The 20,295-nt window shown below is 40.7% G+C and overlaps 1 protein-coding gene across 2 annotated transcripts; it reads left to right on the forward strand.

Moving 5' to 3' along the window:
• The first annotated feature begins 962 nt into the window (after positions 1-962).
• Positions 963-17,997, forward strand: LOC111594033 (membralin). 2 transcript variants are annotated; one of them, XM_023307145.2, is made up of 14 exons: positions 963-1,088; positions 1,199-1,287; positions 1,362-1,763; positions 1,827-1,909; positions 1,974-2,213; positions 2,269-2,471; positions 2,534-2,699; positions 2,760-2,922; positions 2,990-3,047; positions 3,106-3,189; positions 3,257-3,389; positions 13,574-13,673; positions 13,977-14,634; positions 16,702-17,997. In XM_023307145.2, the coding sequence occupies exons 3-14, from the start codon at positions 1,623-1,625 to the stop codon at positions 17,490-17,492; spliced, it is 2,820 nt and encodes a 939-aa protein (XP_023162913.2). In that variant the 5' UTR covers positions 963-1,088; positions 1,199-1,287; positions 1,362-1,622; the 3' UTR covers positions 17,493-17,997. The 2 variants fall into 2 exon arrangements, with proteins under 2 accessions (XP_023162913.2, XP_030081322.1); XM_030225462.1 differs by lacking the exon at positions 16,702-17,997 and having other exon boundaries at positions 3,109-3,189; positions 13,977-15,054.
• Positions 17,998-20,295: the final 2,298 nt, after the last annotated feature.

Genomic DNA, 20,295 nt, shown 5'->3' on the forward strand with positions numbered 1-20,295 from the left:
CTGTATTAAGCAACACAAATGCAAACGTTAACGTCGAGTCGAAGCAGCGTAAACATACTTATTAATTGGTAAGTTAATAAATGTGTAGCGTGTATTAGCTTGTAAGTTGGCACACACACACACACACACACACACACACACACACACACACACACACACATACATACACATACATACACATACACATATACATATACACATAAACTCACACCAACACAGACACGCACACATTAAGCCTGCCTATGTAAACTTTTATATTAACGAAAAATACACCAAAGAAAAAAAACAACATACGTACGCTATGCAAACATTACACAACACTTGACACACACACACAGTCACACTCATACACTCATGCAAACACAACGCGCTGAACCAGAATTGAAATATGTGAGCGATTTTTAACAATTTATTAACTACAATACAACAGACAACAACAACAAGAACAACTAGCTAAAAGATAACATGAAAAACAAATTTAAGCAATTTAACAATCCCATAGCGAAATTTTTAAATGCTAACAACCAAAACAATTGCAAATACATAAAAGCAAAAAGATAAAAGTTTGTATTCATCTTATGAATATGATTTTGTAGCTTAATGATAACAACTACATACGTAGCTATATATAAAGATAAATATATATATATATATAAACAAACAAAAACATATGCGTATATATATACAGAAATATATATATATATATATATATATAAATGAGAAACTATAGTGAAAACGAAAAGAAAACAAGCGTAAAATGAATAAAGAAATCACAACCACCAATCAATGTAAAACTAAATTAAACGACATTCAATGTAGCTTATTTATAATATGCAAGAACGAGAAGCATTGAGATATTTAATTTCGTACATTGGTTTGCAGAAAATAAAAATATAAAAGAAAAACGATTCTTAAAAATATTGTTTGCTTTTCAAATTTAAATCAAATCGAGTTGGCGCGCAGTCTGCTTACAGTGCTGTAAAATATAGACCTAATTAAATAGGTTGGCAGCACCACTTTGTGTGTGACGTCATTATAGCCTGGGCAGTATTGACAAGCTGTATGGCGGCAACGAATTGTATCGTAACGTAAGTATTGAATTCACGCCGAAAAGCTCTGATTAGATTGATAGGTGTTTGTGCCTAATATAACTGCAATTCATTTTATTTGGTTATAAATTATTTTATTGTATGGCTAGTGACTTGTCACTAAATACCGGTTACTTGACTGACTAGTGCAACGAGTTGGCAGCCTTACTTTGACAACAACATATAACTCACAATAATGGTAAGCAGTTCCACTCACTTTTTTATTGTTGCAAATAATAAAACAAATATTTTTTATTCAATAATTCAACAAAGCACTAGATTGCAGCAGCTGATTGAATTGTAGCGCAGGTGTCACCAGCCACAACAGACACCCATCGAAACAACAGCACCATCATTAGCGACATCAACAACAACAACAAAAACAACAACAACATCAGCTGTACAAACATTAATTTAAGACAAATTCGGGGTGGGGGGCTGACGACTGACTACGGAAGACGGTCGCCTAAAATACACGGAAGTGTTTTCTTGTTAGAAACTCGATTGAAAATCACCTTCGGTGCGTATTGAGCCATGGCCGATGCTGGTGGCATGCCCGAAAATGCGGCCGAAATAGCTGTAGCAAATGCAATCAATAACATCAACGGCCGCAATCGTGTGCTCGCTGGCGGCGTGGTAGCAGGCGGTGTAGGAGTAGGAGGAGGTGTTGGCCAAGTAAGAACGGAGACACACACACGCACTCACACACATACAATACTTATCTTTAACAATTTATAGAATAACATGATGAACATGCGGGATCGCCTTTTTCATGCCATTTACTTTCGTGTTGCGGCCACCTATGCAGAGCTAGTGCCGCGGTAAGTGAAATGACAGTTATAGCTTGAGATTCCGCATAATTGAAGAAACTCTCCTCCATTGCAGCAAGGTACAACTGGCAATTGAGTTCTTGCTACTGCTGAAGGCTTTGGTGTTCTTCTTCACCTTGGTGTACATACATACGGCATTTATAAAGAATCCCTGCACCTGCCTGCAGGATGTACAGAACTGGCCACGCGATGGCGTTATACGAGTGGAAATAATACCACACTTGACCGAGAAACGCGCCATATGGCAGCGCATTAAAACCGATCAGCAGCTGGTGCTGGCACTCAAGCATACTTAGTAAGAAATGCCCTAATATAACCAGATTGAATCCCACTGACTGTTTGACTTGCAGCCACTACGGCGTCGGACCGCAAACACTGGACAATCACAACAGGCTGAAGCGCTACGAGACGATATTGCGCAAACTGGGCTTGCCGGTGCGTCCCAATTTCGCCTATGGCAACGAGAGCTTGTACTATTATTTCGATGCCATCAATATACTGGATAGTTACGATCATCCCAGCGCAATACCGATCAAGGCTGACGACGATGATGGTAGATGCATTAACTATCTAAATCTGTATTTCATAAATAATCCAATAATAATTGTCTTGCAGATGAGCAATACATAGTTGAGTATTCGCTGGAATATGGACACCTGCGTCTGTCGGCAGACACGCGCAAGAGATTGAACATACCCGTGCTGACTGTGCAGCTGGATCCGAATACAAATGCCTGCTTTGGGGATAGACTGACTCGCTACCTGCTCAAGCGTTTGCTGGGGTAATTCTGAACAGATCTGAAGTGAAATCTTTTAATTAACTTATTTTCTCCGATTGCTAGCTATGATGATTTGCTAATGGCTTCGGTGCGCACTGTTGCCGAGAAGGAGGACAACAAGGGCTATCTGCGCAACGTGATCACCGGCGAGCATTATCGCTTTGTGTCCATGTGGTGGGCTGCCTGGAGCAGCTATCCAGCCGCATTCATTGTCATGCTGCTATTTGTACGTCGCACTGATATGCTTATCTATATATATGTATTTGCATATTAACATTGTTAACTCTTTGCAGACGTTTTCAGTGTCCATGCTGCTGCGCTACTCGCATCATCAGATCTTTGTGTTTATAGGTAGCTAGATAATAATTCCTTGTACGATTAATATAAACAAATTTGTTCACTTTCGCAGTAGATCTGCTGCAAATGCTGGAGTACAATGTGTCGGCACGTTTCCCCATCGCGCCCCTATTGACGGTCATACTGGCGCTAGTAGGTGTGCATAAATACCTGGCAAATGCTCTGTTCGTTTTGTTGAACTAATTTCTGTTGAATTTTCGCAGGCATGGAAGCGATTATGTCGGAGTTCTTCAATGACACAACAACTGCTTTCTACATAATATTGATTGTCTGGATCGCGGATCAATTTGATGCCATCTGCTGTCACACGAGCATTACGAAACGCCATTGGCTCAGGTGCGTAGTAGACCGAGAGACAGACAGCTGTTGCTGCAACAGTTTTTCTGATTATACTCCTCTTTTTTTCTTTTGTTGTTTGTGCAATCGTCTGTGCGCCAGAACAAATGACAAATTCAATTACATTAAGTCGCAATCCTTTGCTGTCCGGTCTATGTCCGGCTGCTGGCTTCGGACTAACCTGACCTGAACTGAGCTGAGCTGTGCTGTGCTGTGCTGCGGTGTGCTGAGCTGAGCTGAGCTATCCCCCTCAGCACTTAACAGTTCATTTCGTTTTGTTCGCATATTTTCTTTTCTTTTCACTCTATGTCCAGGGCGTATTTCACACTCAACGTTCGTTGCGTTGCGTTTCGTTTCGTTTGGTTTGGTTGTTATTTGAAAATTAACTTGGCTTGCGCAAGCCTCCCCCGGGGCCAAAGCAAATCGACCAACACAACACCAAAGTCCCTCCGCCGGCACACACAGAGAACACAGAATTTCATCACTTAAGTCAACAAGCGTAACCCAAGCCCCAAACCCAAACCAAAGGCCCCAGACCCCAGACCCCAAACCTCAACTGGGCCGCGCCATTAGCAAACATTTAAATAAACTTGTTTGTAATAGCTGCGAACACAAAATGGAATAAGTGAAAACCTACGGAAAAAAGTGTATAGAAGTGGGCAGCCGTGCAGCCGTGCAGCCGGGCAGCTCCTATAAACATTAATGACCACGCACGTCATACAAAACTCAATCGGGCCGAGCAGCGAAAAGTGGACTCAACTCTAAAACCGTTTACACCCTTTGCTCGTCTCATTTTATTTTATCAATCTTTTTTTTCTGGCCTCGTCTGGTTTCGTGAAATGTGGTTGGGCCGGGCTACTTTGCGGTTTATTGCGCGCACTTTGCATAATTGAGCGGCGAACAGCTAGGAAATTATTTTGGAAAATCTCTTATGGGTCCGCAGTCCACTCCCCCCAGCAGCGGCGGCAACAAGATTTTTCAAACATTCCGTCCATCAATAATTCAAAAAGACACTCGACTATTCCCTTTATTCGACTCGCTGTGTCTCCCCCGCTCCCTCTCTCTGTCAGCCTGTTTGCCGCTTGCTGTTTATGAGCGGAGCTCCATTAGAAATTCATGCGCTGGCATTTACCAATCACTATTCACTGAGCTCCTCTCCTCGTCTCGTTCTACAATTTTGGTGTTGATTTTGCGTAATTTGCGCCTGAATTAAAAGGCCATCAATGTGGAGCATGGTCCGAGCAGCTGCCGTATTTATATTCATTAAACATTCATTGCCGCAAAATGTGCCCCTGCCACGCCCAGTTGCGCCCAATATTAGCTGTTTATTGCGGCGTTTAAGCGTGCTTCAAGGATTTCCCATTCAGCCCCATCCCAGCTATGCAAGCAGACGCGTGCAGCGTCTTGCAGGTGTTGGCCTTGCACTGCGCTGAGAAAACGTCCATTAAGCTATAATTGAATATCGTATATCGTAGTGCTCGTATTTCCTACGCCCTCACCATTCTTTGCTAATATAGAAAGTCAGTTTAACCTGCGTATTAACTTTCCTCCTGCGCTACTCTTTGTTCCCTGTGCATTGTGACTGTTGCTCGTTTAGCTTGCTTTAAATATATATTCTTAAAAATATCTAATTACACTTTGCTATCTGTAACATTAAATCATTAACTTATTCGCATTGCGCTTTAATATTTACCTTTGAAGCGCTTGGTGCATTTACCTTTAACTAAGGTAATTTGTCCTTGAAACTGCCTTGAAACTGCCTTGGATCTGCCTTGAATCTGCCTTGAAACTGCCTTGAAACTGCCTTGAATCTGCCTTGGATTCGTCTTGAATCTGCCTTGGATCTGCCTTGGATCTGCCATGTGAAGCTACAGCAAACATTGGTCTGTGTCTCCTTGTACCTTGTCGCTCTAAATTCGTGTTATAGTATCTCTAACCTATCTCTCTCTTCTTCTGGTCTTCTCTCTCTACTCTCTACTCTCTACTCTCTACTCTCTACTCTCTACTCTCTACTCTCTACTCTCTACTCTCTACTCTCTACTCTCTACTCTCTACTCTCTACTCTCTACTCTCTACTCTCTACTCTCTACTCTCTACTCTCTACTCTCTACTCTCTACTCTCTACTCTCTACTCTCTACTCTCTACTCTCTACTCTCTACTCTCTACTCTCTACTCTCTACTCTCTACTCTCTACTCTCTACTCTCTACTCTCTACTCTCTACTCTCTACTCTCTACTCTCTACTCTCTACTCTCTACTCTCTACTCTCTACTCTCTACTCTCTACTCTCTACTCTCTACTCTCTACTCTCTACTCTCTACTCTCTACTCTCTACTCTCTACTCTCTACTCTCTACTCTCTACTCTCTACTCTCTACTCTCTACTCTCTACTCTCTACTCTCTACTCTCTACTCTCTACTCTCTACTCTCTACTCTCTACTCTCTAAATATCGCCTTTCTATGTGATTCACCTAAAATCAAATGATGCCCACAGCTTTTATTGTTCCGTAGTCAGACAACATTGTCAAATTTGTAGTTTTAAATTGACTTTTTTGCTGTTGCTTCTAAACCTTTCCTGCTCAGCGATTAGATTTCATTAATTTATTATTTCGTTTTCATTTGATTTCGTTTTCGATTCCGATTTCGATTTGGTTTTGGATTTAGCTGCGGCTTTGATTACCACATTCAGCTGTCATTTGTGTTTCTAATTAAATGTGGATAATAATGGATAATTAGGTAGAAAAATCTGTACTGAATTATTTAAATTACATTTCGAGATAATATCGATTTCAGCAGCCGTTCAGATTCGCTTTGCCCCAGCTCCGCCGTCTGCCTTGGGGGCCTTTTACATGGAATCAAAGCAATCAGAGATGTTTAGATATTAGGCAGAAGTTTTGGCCCTCTGCTCTTGCTGCTTGAGTATTTTATATGTAACATATATATATATACATATATTCATATTCATATTCATATCTATGTGTATGTGTTTAGCTATTGAAATGCGCATTTTCGTCGCAGGGCAGGGAATTAGCTACACGCGCACACATGAGATGCATTTGCAAAGGCTAAAAGTAGCTAAAGGATATCCATTGAAGCAGCCCGGTCGAGGCATATGCAGATTGTTGTCCTGTGCCACGCCCACGCGCCCCCACTTCGTCGGCAGTAGCACAAGTAAAAATTAATTTTGTAAAAAGTCAAAACATATTGGCTGAGCTCATCATGCATGTACCCACACACACACACACACACACACACACACACACACACACACACATCCTGTTTGTTTGCTTCTGTGTGTGTGTGTACTTTGGTACGGTTTAATTTTGCTGTTATTGACCGCCCGAAGCAATCGAAGGGGGTTTCCACTTTAGACCTTTTGCCTTTTTACTTCCTGCTTCTTGCTGCTGCGGTTATGGGTTATGGCAAAGCGTAAAAGGGAGAGAGCTGGGGTGATGCCTATGTGAGAGAGTGAGAGAGCTGCATGGAGCTTCAAGCAAGCCTCAGCTACAGTTTGTGCTGCCATTTGGTAGCCCGTTTGCGGCTAGCTGCGATTGAAGTTCGCTTTAAAGCTAAGGATATTCGCCAGCTGCGTTAATTAGCCCGCCTTAGAGAGTTGCAAGCGTTGCAGCAGCAGCAGCATGCAACAGCTCGCAACAGCTTGCGGGCAGCTGCTCGCTACTAGGGTAGGAAATCAGGTATTTACGCCCTAATTGACTACCGTCAGCGACTTTAAAGTGGCATCAAAGCAACTCGTTTGCGGCACGCTTAAAAATAATTCTGTTAATCGCCGTTTAACGAGCAGGCGCCAAAATATATAGACGAGCATAATTTGGCACCCCTTTGGCAGCCCACCTTTGAGCCCAGCCAGCCGTCTTCGCGCCCCCTGGTCTGACTTTTGCCCTGCGGCTTTCAGTGCCGCGTAATGCTGCTTTTGTGCTTAAATCTGGTTGCCACGGCACGGGGCAGACGACACGTATTAAATGAGCTGCAAAAGTGTACAAAAAAGGCAGAAGGCGACGTCTTGCGCAGATTGACGGACAGACGAACCGAAGGATGGACGGACAGGCAGATAGACGGACGGTCGGACTTCAGAGAATTGCGTGGTATTGGCGGCTTCAAAGAGCAAATTGTAACAAGACAGCAGCAGCAGAAGGGCTGCTTTTTGGCTGGGTTCAGGTTCGGGTTCGCGTTCGAGTTCTGAGTTCGGGACAAATTTGTAACAGTCGCGCGTTTCAAGTAGCTGCGAAGGACACACCGTCATCCCACTCTCTTAGCTCCAGCTCCAACTTGGCGCGCCTTTTGCTGTTGTTTACACGCTTGTTATGCGTACCTACTTACAAATACACACACACACACACATACACATCTATACCTATATATATATTTATATATGTACATATTTATGCCATAAGTATATATGGATCTGTTTGCTTGTTAAACCCAATGAGCCTGCTTCCTACTTTGGCGTCCTTTTACCCTGTTCGCGCGCATTTAGCCAGAACGTCAACGTCAACGTCAGCGTCGTTGAAGGCATTGGAAACCATTGGCAGCGTAGCCCCACCCCTCAAACCTTCACTTCACCCTTAACCTTACCTTTTGGCCCCTCTCACCTTATGTTCAGTCCTTGTTTTTCGTGTTGATTGAGATCATGTTACGCAAAGTATAATTGCGTCAAGTTTGTTTTGCTGCCATAACTTTTGTCCGCGAGCCAACGCCTCGAACCGAATGCCAGGGGCACTGAAGTGGCCTGCCCTGGCCTGGCCTGGCTTGGCCTCTTGCTACGCATATCCTTTGGCCTCTCAACCCCTGCCACTCCACCAGGCCGTGCTCTGCTCTTGTTGTTCAAAGGTGCAGCTGATGAGTGTTCGTAACGAGGCGAAATCGCTTCATTGTTATACGCGTTATAGTTTCAGCTTGTTTGCTTTGAGTGTTGCTGTTATTGTTGCAGTTTTTCCTCCTCTTTTTCAGTTGTTGTCATTTTTTGCGCTCTTTTGTTTTGTTTGTTTGTTTGTCAAACGCGGCGTATGCGCAACGTGCCCTTCTATGCAACATGAAGCAGCGACTGCTTCAATTTATGCATGAAAATGGATCGTTTACACGCATTTATCAATGGGCACACACTCGCACACACACTCACACACACTCGCACACACCTCCATTATTTGTATGCCATTGTACTTCAGCTTTGTTATATTTCAATTAAGTGAATCAGATTTTTCAGAAAATTCGTTAATATTTGTCACGTTTTTACAACAATTGTGTGCGTGTGTGTGCGTATATGTGTGTGCGTGTGTATGTGTATTGAGTGCCTGCTTGCATCTGCGTTAATTGGCATTTTTGATTGTACTTCTAAAAATTTCAATCAATTTTAGCATTTGCTTGGCATAGCAATCGGCATATTACGAGTCGAGTTTACTATTCAAATATTGAATTAATGCTTATATAATAAATTGCAATGAATCGAATTCATTTAATTAGTCGAATCAATTAAAATTACCTAACTCAAATTCAAATGTATATCATATTTATTTATATATATTTTATATTTACATTTATTTATATATATATATATTTATTTATATGTATATTACCTTAATTAACTTTTATTTAAATCTAATATGTTTATGAAGTAATAATTTATATGCATAGATATACGACATTCAATATATTTAGCAGTTTATTATTATTATTTATCAAAGTAAAATGCTTTAAGCTAAACATTTTCTTTACATAATTGAATAGTCTGTTAATAACAGCGATTTGCATTGACTTAACATTTTGTTAACAGAGACTTTCTCTTACGTATTAGCATAGCTTAACTTCAAAAGCCTCGAATTGTTACCTAAAATTTATATTTTTTAAATTGAGTTTCAGTTTTTTTAAATTGAGTTTAATTGAAATATAACATGAGCTAGCTCAAGTAATGCTATTACATTTCTTATGACAGCATATATTATATTTCTTATGACTGCGAGCAGACAAAAAGCAGGCATAGGCGCATATATAAATACTGTTTGGCAGATCAAGATATATTTTTAATAAGCTGAATTAGTCGGAGCTAGATCTGCCCCACATTAGTCTATATGCATTGAATGTATCGGATTTAGAAGACTGTAATAAGTAAAGACTTCAAATGTTGTAGATAAATGCTAAAGTGTGGCTCAGCTTTAGCTTTCATTTATCATTTTTTAATTTATCATTTATTTTTTTATTTTCATTTATCAATGCGCTTTTCTTGAATTCCATGAAAATTAATATTGAGTTTTAGTTATTTAAACATATATCTCATATCTTTGGAGTGGGTAAATTTTGTATTTAGTTTAATTTAAAGTTTTTACAATTTTGATTTTTTTTTATATTTCATATATATAAATTTTACAAAATCACCAAGCAGTTTATATTTTGTTCAGATATCAAATATAATTTGTCGAGCAGATGCTGACTATGAACTTCTGAGCTCTGTTAACTGAGTGTAATCTTAATTATTCAATTTAATTCATTTATTTTAGGTACATAAATGCGCTTTGTAATAAAAATATTGTGAAACTTCCATATTTTCAAATACATAAAAAGCGCTAAATTTTTGACGCTAATCAAATTCTGAGTCCAAGCAATTTGATTGGCTAAATGCATGTTGTTTGGGCCAAGTTAGATAACTTGTAACTAGGACGCTCAACACTTCTAGGTCGTATTGAAATTCTAGAGATTTTAGACAACATAACTTCACAGCAGACAACAGATTTCGATATAGTTAACAAAACTCTTAACTTAACTAGCAGAGAGCAGACTTAGCCATATATAGAAGCAGAAACATAGAGATTAGGCTATCTTTGTCAAGTGACAGGTGTTTGTTCTTACCTGTTCAGAGTGCGTTTAATGCAAATCGATTCTAATCAATTAATGCAGCAACAGGTATGCGCATATCTCGTTGCACTTTAGCCAAATCGTCTGGATTAATGTGGCAAGCGCACTTGGCCAACATCGTAATATTCATATGGCATTTCACTCAAACGATTTAACCAATATGCAAATGCTGTGTGTGTGTGCGTGTGTGTGTGTGTGTGTGTGTGTGTGTGTAGCTCAAGTGCTTGCAAGCTCATTGAGCACTTTACCCATTATACGTGGAATACAACTCTTGCAACAGCTGCACCTTGCAGCTGCTGCAACTCCATCTTCGCCTTCGCCTCCGCCTTCGCCTTCATCGCCGTCTTCGTCTGCTATTGCTTGTGTGTTTGCTGGCAGCAAATAAACACTTCTGACAGCGCCGATCGGATCAGTGTGCGTCCACCTGCCCTGACGCACCTGTTAGCTGCTGGCTGTCTGGCAGTTTGTTTGGCTTGGGGTGTCTCCTTATTTAAGCATGCAACGCGCCCACATTCGCACATGCAACAGTTGAGCTGTTAACCGGTGTCTAAGCCCCGACCCTGCCCCTGCCCCCTGCTTGCCCCTTGCTCCTTTCTACCAGCCAGTTTACGTCTGTCGCTGCTGCTGCAACATCATTTGCCCTCATTTCCGTTCCGTCGAAGGATATGAATCCCAATAGCACTTCCTCAGCGCACATCCGTTGCGACACGCCGCTAGCTGGCAGCAGGCGGGGTAGGTGGCAGCAGGGCCGGATGGATGGGTAAGGAGCTGGCTGTTCCGCCCGCTTGACGCTTGTCAACGCTACGCAACATTAGGAAAGCGAATGAAACGGAAACGAACAAGCGATAAGTGTTGTCTACGTGTCTTCGGGTTGATTTTATTCTTTTGCCAGGCATACCCTGAACGCACAGCCAATGGGTAAACAGGTGCAAGTTGCTTTTATGCTTAAGCATGTGACAGGCGACAGAGCGCAGAGACGAATAGTTAAATGTATTGAAGGATTTCTGATCGAGCTTAAATCGAGCATAGCTCAAGGACTATGTGCGCTAGAGCTATCAAAATTTGTTTATGCTTACTTAGAGAGTGTATATAGATCTAGAATATTTCACTTCTTAAATATAGTTAAGAGATATTTAAGGGCTTGGTTTTTTGTGCATATCTCAAGAACTAGTAATTACATATAATCAATTTTGTATGTAGCTCATCATTGGTGTATATAAAGATTAAAGATCTTCCTCTTTTCTTATATACTTGGCTTATAATTTAAATATATTATAATTAACTCAAGAACTATACACGTTATAGGCATTAAACTAGGTATTCAGATTCTCATATATAATATACTTATCAATATTATTCCACTTATTGAAGAAGTCAAATATTGTATCAAGTTTTTTGGCATTATCATAAAATGATCTGCCGAATTTATAGATTAGAATCTCAGGGTATTTTCCAGTGCTTAATGTCCTCTCACTTGCTGTGGGTTGCGAAATGTGTTCGGCTGGTGGTGCAAAGTGTTTGGCACGATGTGTCTATAATGCCGCCACATGTCGCATGCCGCATGCCGCCTGCCGCCTGCCACATGAGGCCAACTGCCGCCCTCTGGAAAGGCTTACGAGCCAAATAAGTGTCGTGTGTCTTCATTTGTCGCTGTCGATTGTGATGTTCGTTCTCCCTGTCTATTTCTGTTTGTGTGTATGTGTGTGCACAATCAACTCAAATTAAATTCAATAACATAACTCAATCATGGCCATGCCCTCGCCCACGCCCACACCCAATGTCGCAATGTCCAGCGGCATTGTAAAAATAAATTAAAGTTGAATTCCGCCGGACACTCTTGACGACTCTGTGTAGCTGTTGCTGGCGCTGCTTATGGTTATGGCTTTGTTCTGGCTGCTTCCTCCCGTCCAGTCCACCTCCTGCTCCTTATCATTTTGCCAGTCGTTCATTGTGTTTGTTATTTGTTGTCTTTGGCTTGCATAACAACAATTCAACTAACACAACGCCAGCAATTATTTATATTATTAAATCCTCTTGAGTGTCCTCGCCATTGTTGATATACCCTATAAATATAACAATTGTCATTAGGTATACATATATATCAATTATATATTTAGTCGGCATATGCCAGAGACAATTGTTACGTCAAGTCTTAAGCTAAGTCTAAACATAGCTCGAAGAGCAGCATAGAGACAATGGCAATGACAAAGAAGTCGAGAGAAACCTTAAAACAGCAACAGCCCAAACAAATTATTACACTTAAGTTTTGTATAGAAGAGAAGCGCCTCAAACGCGCAGCAAATAACAAATTAAAGTGGGAAGCGTTGGAAGAGAGAAGCGAGAGGAACTGGAGAGAAGCAGGCAGCACTAGAGAGAAGCGGGAAGCAGTACAAAGAAGTGTGAAGCGGCACATAGACTCAGAAAGCACTAGAGTAAGGCGAGAGCCACTTGAGAGAAGAGATAATCCTTAAAGAGCAGCGAGAAGGATAAGAGACGATCGGCAAGCCTTTGACAGAAGTTGGAGAAACACTAGAGGCAAGCGGAATGCGCTAGAGAAAAGCGGGCAGAAGTAGAGAAAAGTTAAATAAAAAAGAGAAGACAGAAAGAAACATTTAAAGAAGTTGCAGATGAAGGACATTCAAGGTTACGCAGTTACAGAAAAGACTTAAGACATGCTCAAACTATGAAAAGAAACCAAAATACAGGCAATAACTGAAGCACAGGGCTTAGCATCTTCTGAATGTGAATCTGCAGAGTCTTAATGAGCTTTAGAAATTTTCTATATATCTAAACATATCTTTAGCTACTTCTCTTCTAACTCAACCAACTGACACACTTAGCTTGACTATGAACTAACTAAAAGCAGGATATCTGAGCGTCGGGCAAGCTGGTGCGGCAATCGGCCGTTTATATCAATTGTTGTAAGTGTTATTGTTGTCAGTTGAAGGCGTTACTTATGTCATGCCTGCGCCGCTTTCCAACTGTTGTTGCTACAGGACAGTTCTTGCGTCTGTCTGTCCGTCTTATCTGACCCATTTCTTCACTCAGCTTAGTTGGCATTTGGCCAAGCCAGCCGACAGGCAGACAGAGGCGGTAGGTAAACAGCATTGAAGCAACAAAACAATAATTTGTTGCTTTTTATTTGAGCAATGTTAAATGCGATATTATTGAATGGTAATCGCGGCCTAGACCCAAGTGTATCTATATTTTTTGACAAGGGTTACGACAATCCAAGGAAGAGGAGGAACCGGACGAAGTGGCTGTTGTATTAACTGAAATGGAATGTTTGCTTGTTTGTTTATTTGTTTGTTTGCTTACAGATTCTTCTACCTATATCATTATGCCTTCTATGCGTATCACTATCGCTTCAGTGGACAATATCGTAGCCTGGCCCTGCTCTCGTCGTATCTCTTCATTCAGGTAGGTAACTATGCGAGGCAAACAAAAACAAATTCTTACGCAACTGGAGCCAAGCGCTGCCTGTCAGCTGCATGACAAATTACCCAGCGCATTATTGTTCAACTGTCTGTTGTCCGACTGTCTGCGTGTCTGGCTGTCTCTATTTGAATGCGGACTCACGTGTAGACAGCATCCCGTCACGTGCCTGACAAGAGGACTGAGCTCCATTGCATAACGCAGTCTCTCTCAGGCTCTGTCTCTCTCGCTCTGTCTGACTATGTGCGCTCTATCTCACTCGCTCTCTCTCTATCTCTTCCTGCACAGCACTCCATGGTATTCTTCTTTCATCGGTACGAGCTGCCCGCCATTATGGCACAGCGTCATGTCTTCTTCATCACGCGAAATCAAGCAAATGCGGCAGCTGCTGCTGCCGCCGCTGCCGGCGGCGGTGGGGGCGGTAATGGCGGCGCTGCTCCAGCGCCAGCTGTAGCTGGTCAACAGGCGGCGCTGCAACGTGCCCGTGTCATTGTGATGCGACTGTATAGACAATTGGCTGCCCAGCGTCAGGGCCAGGCAGCAGCAAATGGAGCAGTTGGAGCAGGAGGGGCAGCAGCTGGTGGCGGCGGCGATGCTGCACGAGCCGCACACAACAATCCCAGCGCTGCGCTGGCAAATGCTTTGGGTAATTTGAGACGGCTGCCATTGGTGGGGCACTGGTTGCACGGACGCGCCCAGTTTGCCACAGAACGACGGGTATTCCTTGGCCGCGGCCATGGTCATGGACAGATGATGCATGTCCGGCTGCAGCGCATCAATATGGCCGATATACCTGGACTGCAGACGCGTGCGGCAGCGGCCGTAGCAGCAGCCAATGCTGCCGCAGTGGCTGCCACAGCAGCAGCACAGGCAGCAGCCCAGGCAGCAGCAACAGCAGCCGCAGCAGCAGCAACAGCCGCCGTCGCAGCAGCGGCAACAACCGAAGGTAACTAAGTAAATGACTGGACACTAGTTGTGCCCAGTTTTGTTCACTCCAATGCACTCAATTGGCGTCCGGCTTTAACTCGCTTTTCGGCCAACAATCTAAGGCCACAAATAACTGTGACGCTCTGCCCCATCGTGTGTGCAATCAGTCGGAAGATAAATTTAAATATTTCGTTTCAACTGCACTCGAAAACGCAGTCACCAAACAACAGAAAACAAGCAAAATGAAAGCGTGGCAAACCGAAAGAACACAAAAAAAAACCCTCCCGCAAAATAAACGTACACAAATCTCTGATAGTCTCGTGTGTGGGCAAACAAGCTGAAGCCGCACCAAGACGGGTCCTTGCGGCTGCTCAAATACCCCGTGATACGATTATCGGTCTTTGACTCCAGGAGATGCGCAAAATCTAGTTAAACTTTTGGAAAGCTTTCTTAAAATTTAGAAAAAAATCCTTTTTCCTGTTTGTGATTTTGTAATTTGTATACACTTCCTCTATACATGTTCTAATATTGTAATAATATTGGAAACTAGTGTTTATGTGAATTCAAAGAAACGTTTTTTCCTCCCAGAGCGAAATAGATGCGTTAGTTCATATGTAGTCCATGGGGCACACCTATTAATAGTTTGGGTTGAGAGTTACGCAAGTAAATTTGAGGCTTCACTGTAGCTATATGATTTTGGTAAAGCTTTTAATGCGTATCATTTTGATGGTATTTATTGGACTTTTAAGACTTTACTTTCGCAGCTCTCAAGCAAATTTTTTATTATTATTATTGTTATTACTATTATTATTATTATTTTATTATTATTATTATTATTATTATTATTATTATTATTTTATTATTATTATTATTATTATTAATATTATATATTATTATAATTATTATTATTATTATGTACAAAAATATAGCCTTTCTATGCGATTTTCATAAACTTAAATGGGAACTAATGGTGTTAATATAGCTAAAATATAAATTTATACGCAATTTCTGATAAATTTAAGTTAGTTAGCTTAGAGTTTAGTAAGGCGGAGTTAGCTAATCTTAATCTTATTTAAAGGTCTGCAAGAATGGAGTATCAAGACAGCAGAGAAAAGAAAACCATTTTATTTCAGAGCAATTAAATAAATTAGATTATTAAACAAAGAAGAAGAATGACTATAAGAGTCTAGATGCAAATTTTAAGTATTTTAAATTAAAGTATTTATAATAAATAATATAATAATAATATATGTTATATTTATATAATTTCTATCTAAAATAATATATCTTTAATCTAGAATCTAGAATCTAGTATCTTTAATCTAGAATCTGTAATCTATAATCAAGAAAACTTTATCTTAAATCTATAATCAATAATCTTCAATCTTGAATTTTTTATTTAAAATCTAAAATCAGTAAATTATAATCAATCACTTATCATTTATTATTTATAATCTATAATATATATTCTATAATCTATAATATATCATTTATCATTTATTATTTATAATCTATAATCTATATTCTATAATCTATAATATATCATTTATCATTTATTATTTATAATCTTTAATCTATAATCTATAATTTTGAATATTTCATCTATAATCTAAAGTAGAGTAAAGCAACGAAACTTGCCAAGAACTCAAGCCTAATATGCACTATTGTTCGTCTAGAATATTTATATTCAGCATTTCATAGTGAGTGCCCAACTGGATTATACCCAATTTGGCAAGGTTGTTTATTCGTTGTCGGTATAAAAAGGAGTGGCAATAAATGTCAAAGAGGCGTCGCACTCGAACATAAAACGTAGTCAATATTAACGATATAAAATATAAATGCGAAGCGAGTGTGTGCGCTGCCCAGCCGACCAGTCGACCCATGTGCCCAGCTCTCCCTCGCTACCTTCTTTATGTGTTTACAATAATATGAAATTATTTCTCAATTCGCTGGCGAAATAGAAAGAAATGGAAGAAGAAAAGTATTCAGTGAAACGAATGTTTTGTAAATTGTAACGCGCCTGTCATTTCCTGTTTTATTTTCACTTTATTTCATTGCTAACTTTGCCATTCTTTGCATATTTTAGATGTCGAATCAAATCATGGACAAGGACGAGACCAAGCGCCGGCAGCAGCAAACAGCATCAATGATGCAGGAGTAACCGTGCGGGAGACGGCAGCAGCTGAGGCAGAAACATTAGCTGTAGCTGGGGCAACAGCGGAAACAGCTCAGGCCAAGCAGCATTCGGAGCAGGGTTTCGATCTAGGGCAGGCAGGCGTGTCTAAGATGTTGAAAAATCTAAATTCCGCTGCAGCGGATATTATAAATATGCCGGATACGCTTGAAACTACTACAGCAACAGCAACAGCAACAGCAATAGCAGCAACAACAGCAACAGCAACAACAACAGCAGCAATGGAAAGCCTGACTGAGTTACAGCCTCAGCTGCTGCCCACATTGGGAAAGCAATTAGCAAATAATTTGCCAGCTCAAAGAGCGCAGCAGACGCCGTCGTCATCAGGTGAAAAGGAAAGCAGTTCAACTGACCAGCCGAGGCAGAACAAACCAGCAGCAGGAGAAGAAGCAGTCGCCTTCACGTCAAAACAAGCCGGAGCAGACGTCCAAGCAGCAGCAGCAGCAGCTTGGGCCAATCCAAGCACAATGATGGATGGCAGGCAAACAGTTGATTTTATAGAAGGCGACAGCTTCACGTCAACAGCAAATTACAACGCAACAAACCACATGCAGCAGCAGCAGCAGCAGCAGGAGGAGGAGGAGGCGCTGGAGGTGCTGCCTGCTAAGCTGATGAAAACTCTACCGCATACATCAAACCAAGTGACAACAGCAGCAGAAGCCGCAACAACAGCCCACAACTGAGTAAGAAGACACAAAGCCCACAGGACATTTGGTGGGCCGAGCGGGCGGGCATTGAAGGGGTTAGCCCCAAATTTAAACGGAAACCAACAACAAAAAGCCAGATGTTAAGCGAACATATAAAAGAGCTAGGAAATTTTAGATAATTTGCCGGGTGTACTTATGTCTAGAGCATGCTGAGCGAATGTTACTCCATGAGTAAGCGTGTCTGGGCGCGTGTGTGTGTGTGTGTGTGTGCGAGCGAAAGCGGGGGTGTGCGTGCGTCTGTGTGCGCGTGTATCTAGACAAACTTTCTGATTTTTGGTACGGTAAAAAAAAGTGAAAAAACTGTGTTACTTAGTGATTTTTTTTATTATTTTTTTGTTTGTTTTTAACTACAGAAATAATGTTTGTTAGCCATGGCAACGGATCGCGAGGTTCAGCTCACTTTTTAATTAGCTGCAGTTAAAAAAACTTGTTTTCCTTTCGTTTGCAATAATAAAATAAATAAACTTTAAATAAACAACAACAACAATATGCAACAAATACATATTATATTATAGCTAGTCGCTTCAACAGGAAACAGAAAAAAAATTAATAAAATGAAAATGAAAAAAAATTTGCATATTTGAAGCCAATTTCTGTGCGCTGTATGTATATTTATATGTTTTCTATTTTATCTTAATTTTAATTTTGATAAAATAGTCTTTTTATTTTAATTTTGATATCTCCGCAGGACATTGCCTTCGCCAAGGACAATTGACATTGTGTCGATTATTTGTTTAAGTTTTTGTTTCTTTTTTGTTTTCAACATTTCAAATGGATTTTTAATTTGCAATTCAATTTGATTTGATTTGAACATTTTTGTTGTACATTTCACTGCTGATTGCATAAAGAGATATAATTAAACACCCACACACGCACACACACACACTCGCCCACTATTTGTTATTTGCAAAATGCTTTTGTATTAATTAATCAAAATAAATAACGTTGCGCTTGAGAACATTTTGTTGATAAGCCACAAAAAGAATAATTCTAACAATTTCTATTTTATTTTTTATTAATATAAGTGCATGTGTGTGTGTGAGTGTGAGTGTGAGTGCGTGTGTGTCCCTGAAAATATTGAAAACTAAAGCAATTTAATGTTGACTACAAAAGTTCGCTTTGCTAATGCGAAAAGAACATTTCTTATAGATGATACGACTATTTATTAACGCAATATATATGAATCAAATCTGATATATATATACTAAATCTTATATATATATATACTGAGCATATTGAGAGAACGGACTTCTTGAACTACTCTCAAAGTGTTATTTCTAAATGTGTAAAAACAAATATACAATATTCAAAATTTCTTTAGTGTTTTCTTTTCTCTTTGTGCCCTGAAATTCCAATTTCGATCAAATCAATAAGAAATTTCAGTTGCCAAATCAATCTTGAGTTCTAAGCCATCACCGGAGACATTTCGCTGAAAAGTTAGCTTAGTTGCCACAAAGTTTTTGCGGCTGGCAAGTTTTTGGGGCTTTAACTTTAAAGTGGACTTGGTGAAGAGGAATTCCATTCGAAACTAGCTGGAAAATGATTTAAAAATTTATTTTTGATTTGCGAAATGTTTGAAAATCGCTCGAGCCAAGGGACCAAACTTCGTATGATTCAAATTAAATATTAAAGGCATGAATCTTAAGAGCATACTCGTATATAAATTAATATGTTGCTGGTCCAGCGATGAACTAGGCGTCGGTGGCAGGTCCAGCGTTGATCGGGTATTTATAGTCTTAATCAATAAGTTGCTGGTCCAGCGATGAGCTAGGCGTCGGTGGCAGGTCCAGCGTTGGTCGGGTAATTATAATCTTCTTATGATGATTATGTTGGAGGGTTTGACTTCACCCCCTTTTCTATTAACTGGCCTTGTGGCTCAGCAATGATCAGAAATATAACAATTTGATTACGGCGGTGTGCCGGAGTAGTGCGGGTTTATTCTTCAAACTTCAATGCAAAACTGATTTTTAGCTACATAGAATATTTCACTTAAGCTAAGCCAAAACTCGCATCACACCACAATGTCATGGTCGGCAAGCCGACTCAGCAATCTTAGGCAATAACGGAAACTCTTGCAGTAAACAAAAGTATCTGGTTACCGCCGCTGACCATTGCAGTTATAGCGCGCTGATACAAAGTATGCAGTGTCGCAATTGCGAGGGCTGTTTCTTAACTTACGAAACACGCGATAGCGAGGGTTGATTATAAACTTATGAAATACCCTATATTAAATGTTATGTGTTAACTACTCCCCCTTCAAGTGTAAGGCCGCCCTCGGCCGACCCAATTCCGGCGACGACTTCTCGTAATTGCTTCGCAGACTTCCTTGCGTCGATGAACCGCCAAAGGGTGAGGCCAATGTAGATTAAAGCACAGCATATAGCTCCAATGATGAATGCCACACGATAAGCTTGATCAGTTCCGGCGTCTTTCTTGAATTGCTGTATCTCCTCCAAATTACGTTCATTTAAACGATGAAGATAAGGGAGGCTGAGGACATCTTGGCTGGCAGTGATGTTCAGCAAGGGAGAGTTGGCAATGCCCGGGACTCTATTGCGTACGTTGTTGTGGTTGTAAAACAGAGTCCCGTTGATCGCGACTCGGTCCCCGAACGTAATGAGATGCGTGCCGTGTACTTGGATTTCAGTGCCGTTATCCACCTGGATCCTTGCGAACCCGTCGTTAAGAATGATGATTCCATCATCTACGTGGGTGATTATTTCCAGGTTGCTCGGCTGGATTTCACAGTGTGCCGTGCCACCTGCATGGAGCTCTTTGG

The sequence above is a fragment of the Drosophila hydei genome, unplaced genomic scaffold (assembly GCF_003285905.1).
Source record: "Drosophila hydei strain 15085-1641.00,03,60 unplaced genomic scaffold, DhydRS2 tig00008134-arrow-pilon, whole genome shotgun sequence".
Lineage (NCBI taxonomy): Eukaryota > Metazoa > Arthropoda > Insecta > Diptera > Drosophilidae > Drosophila > Drosophila hydei.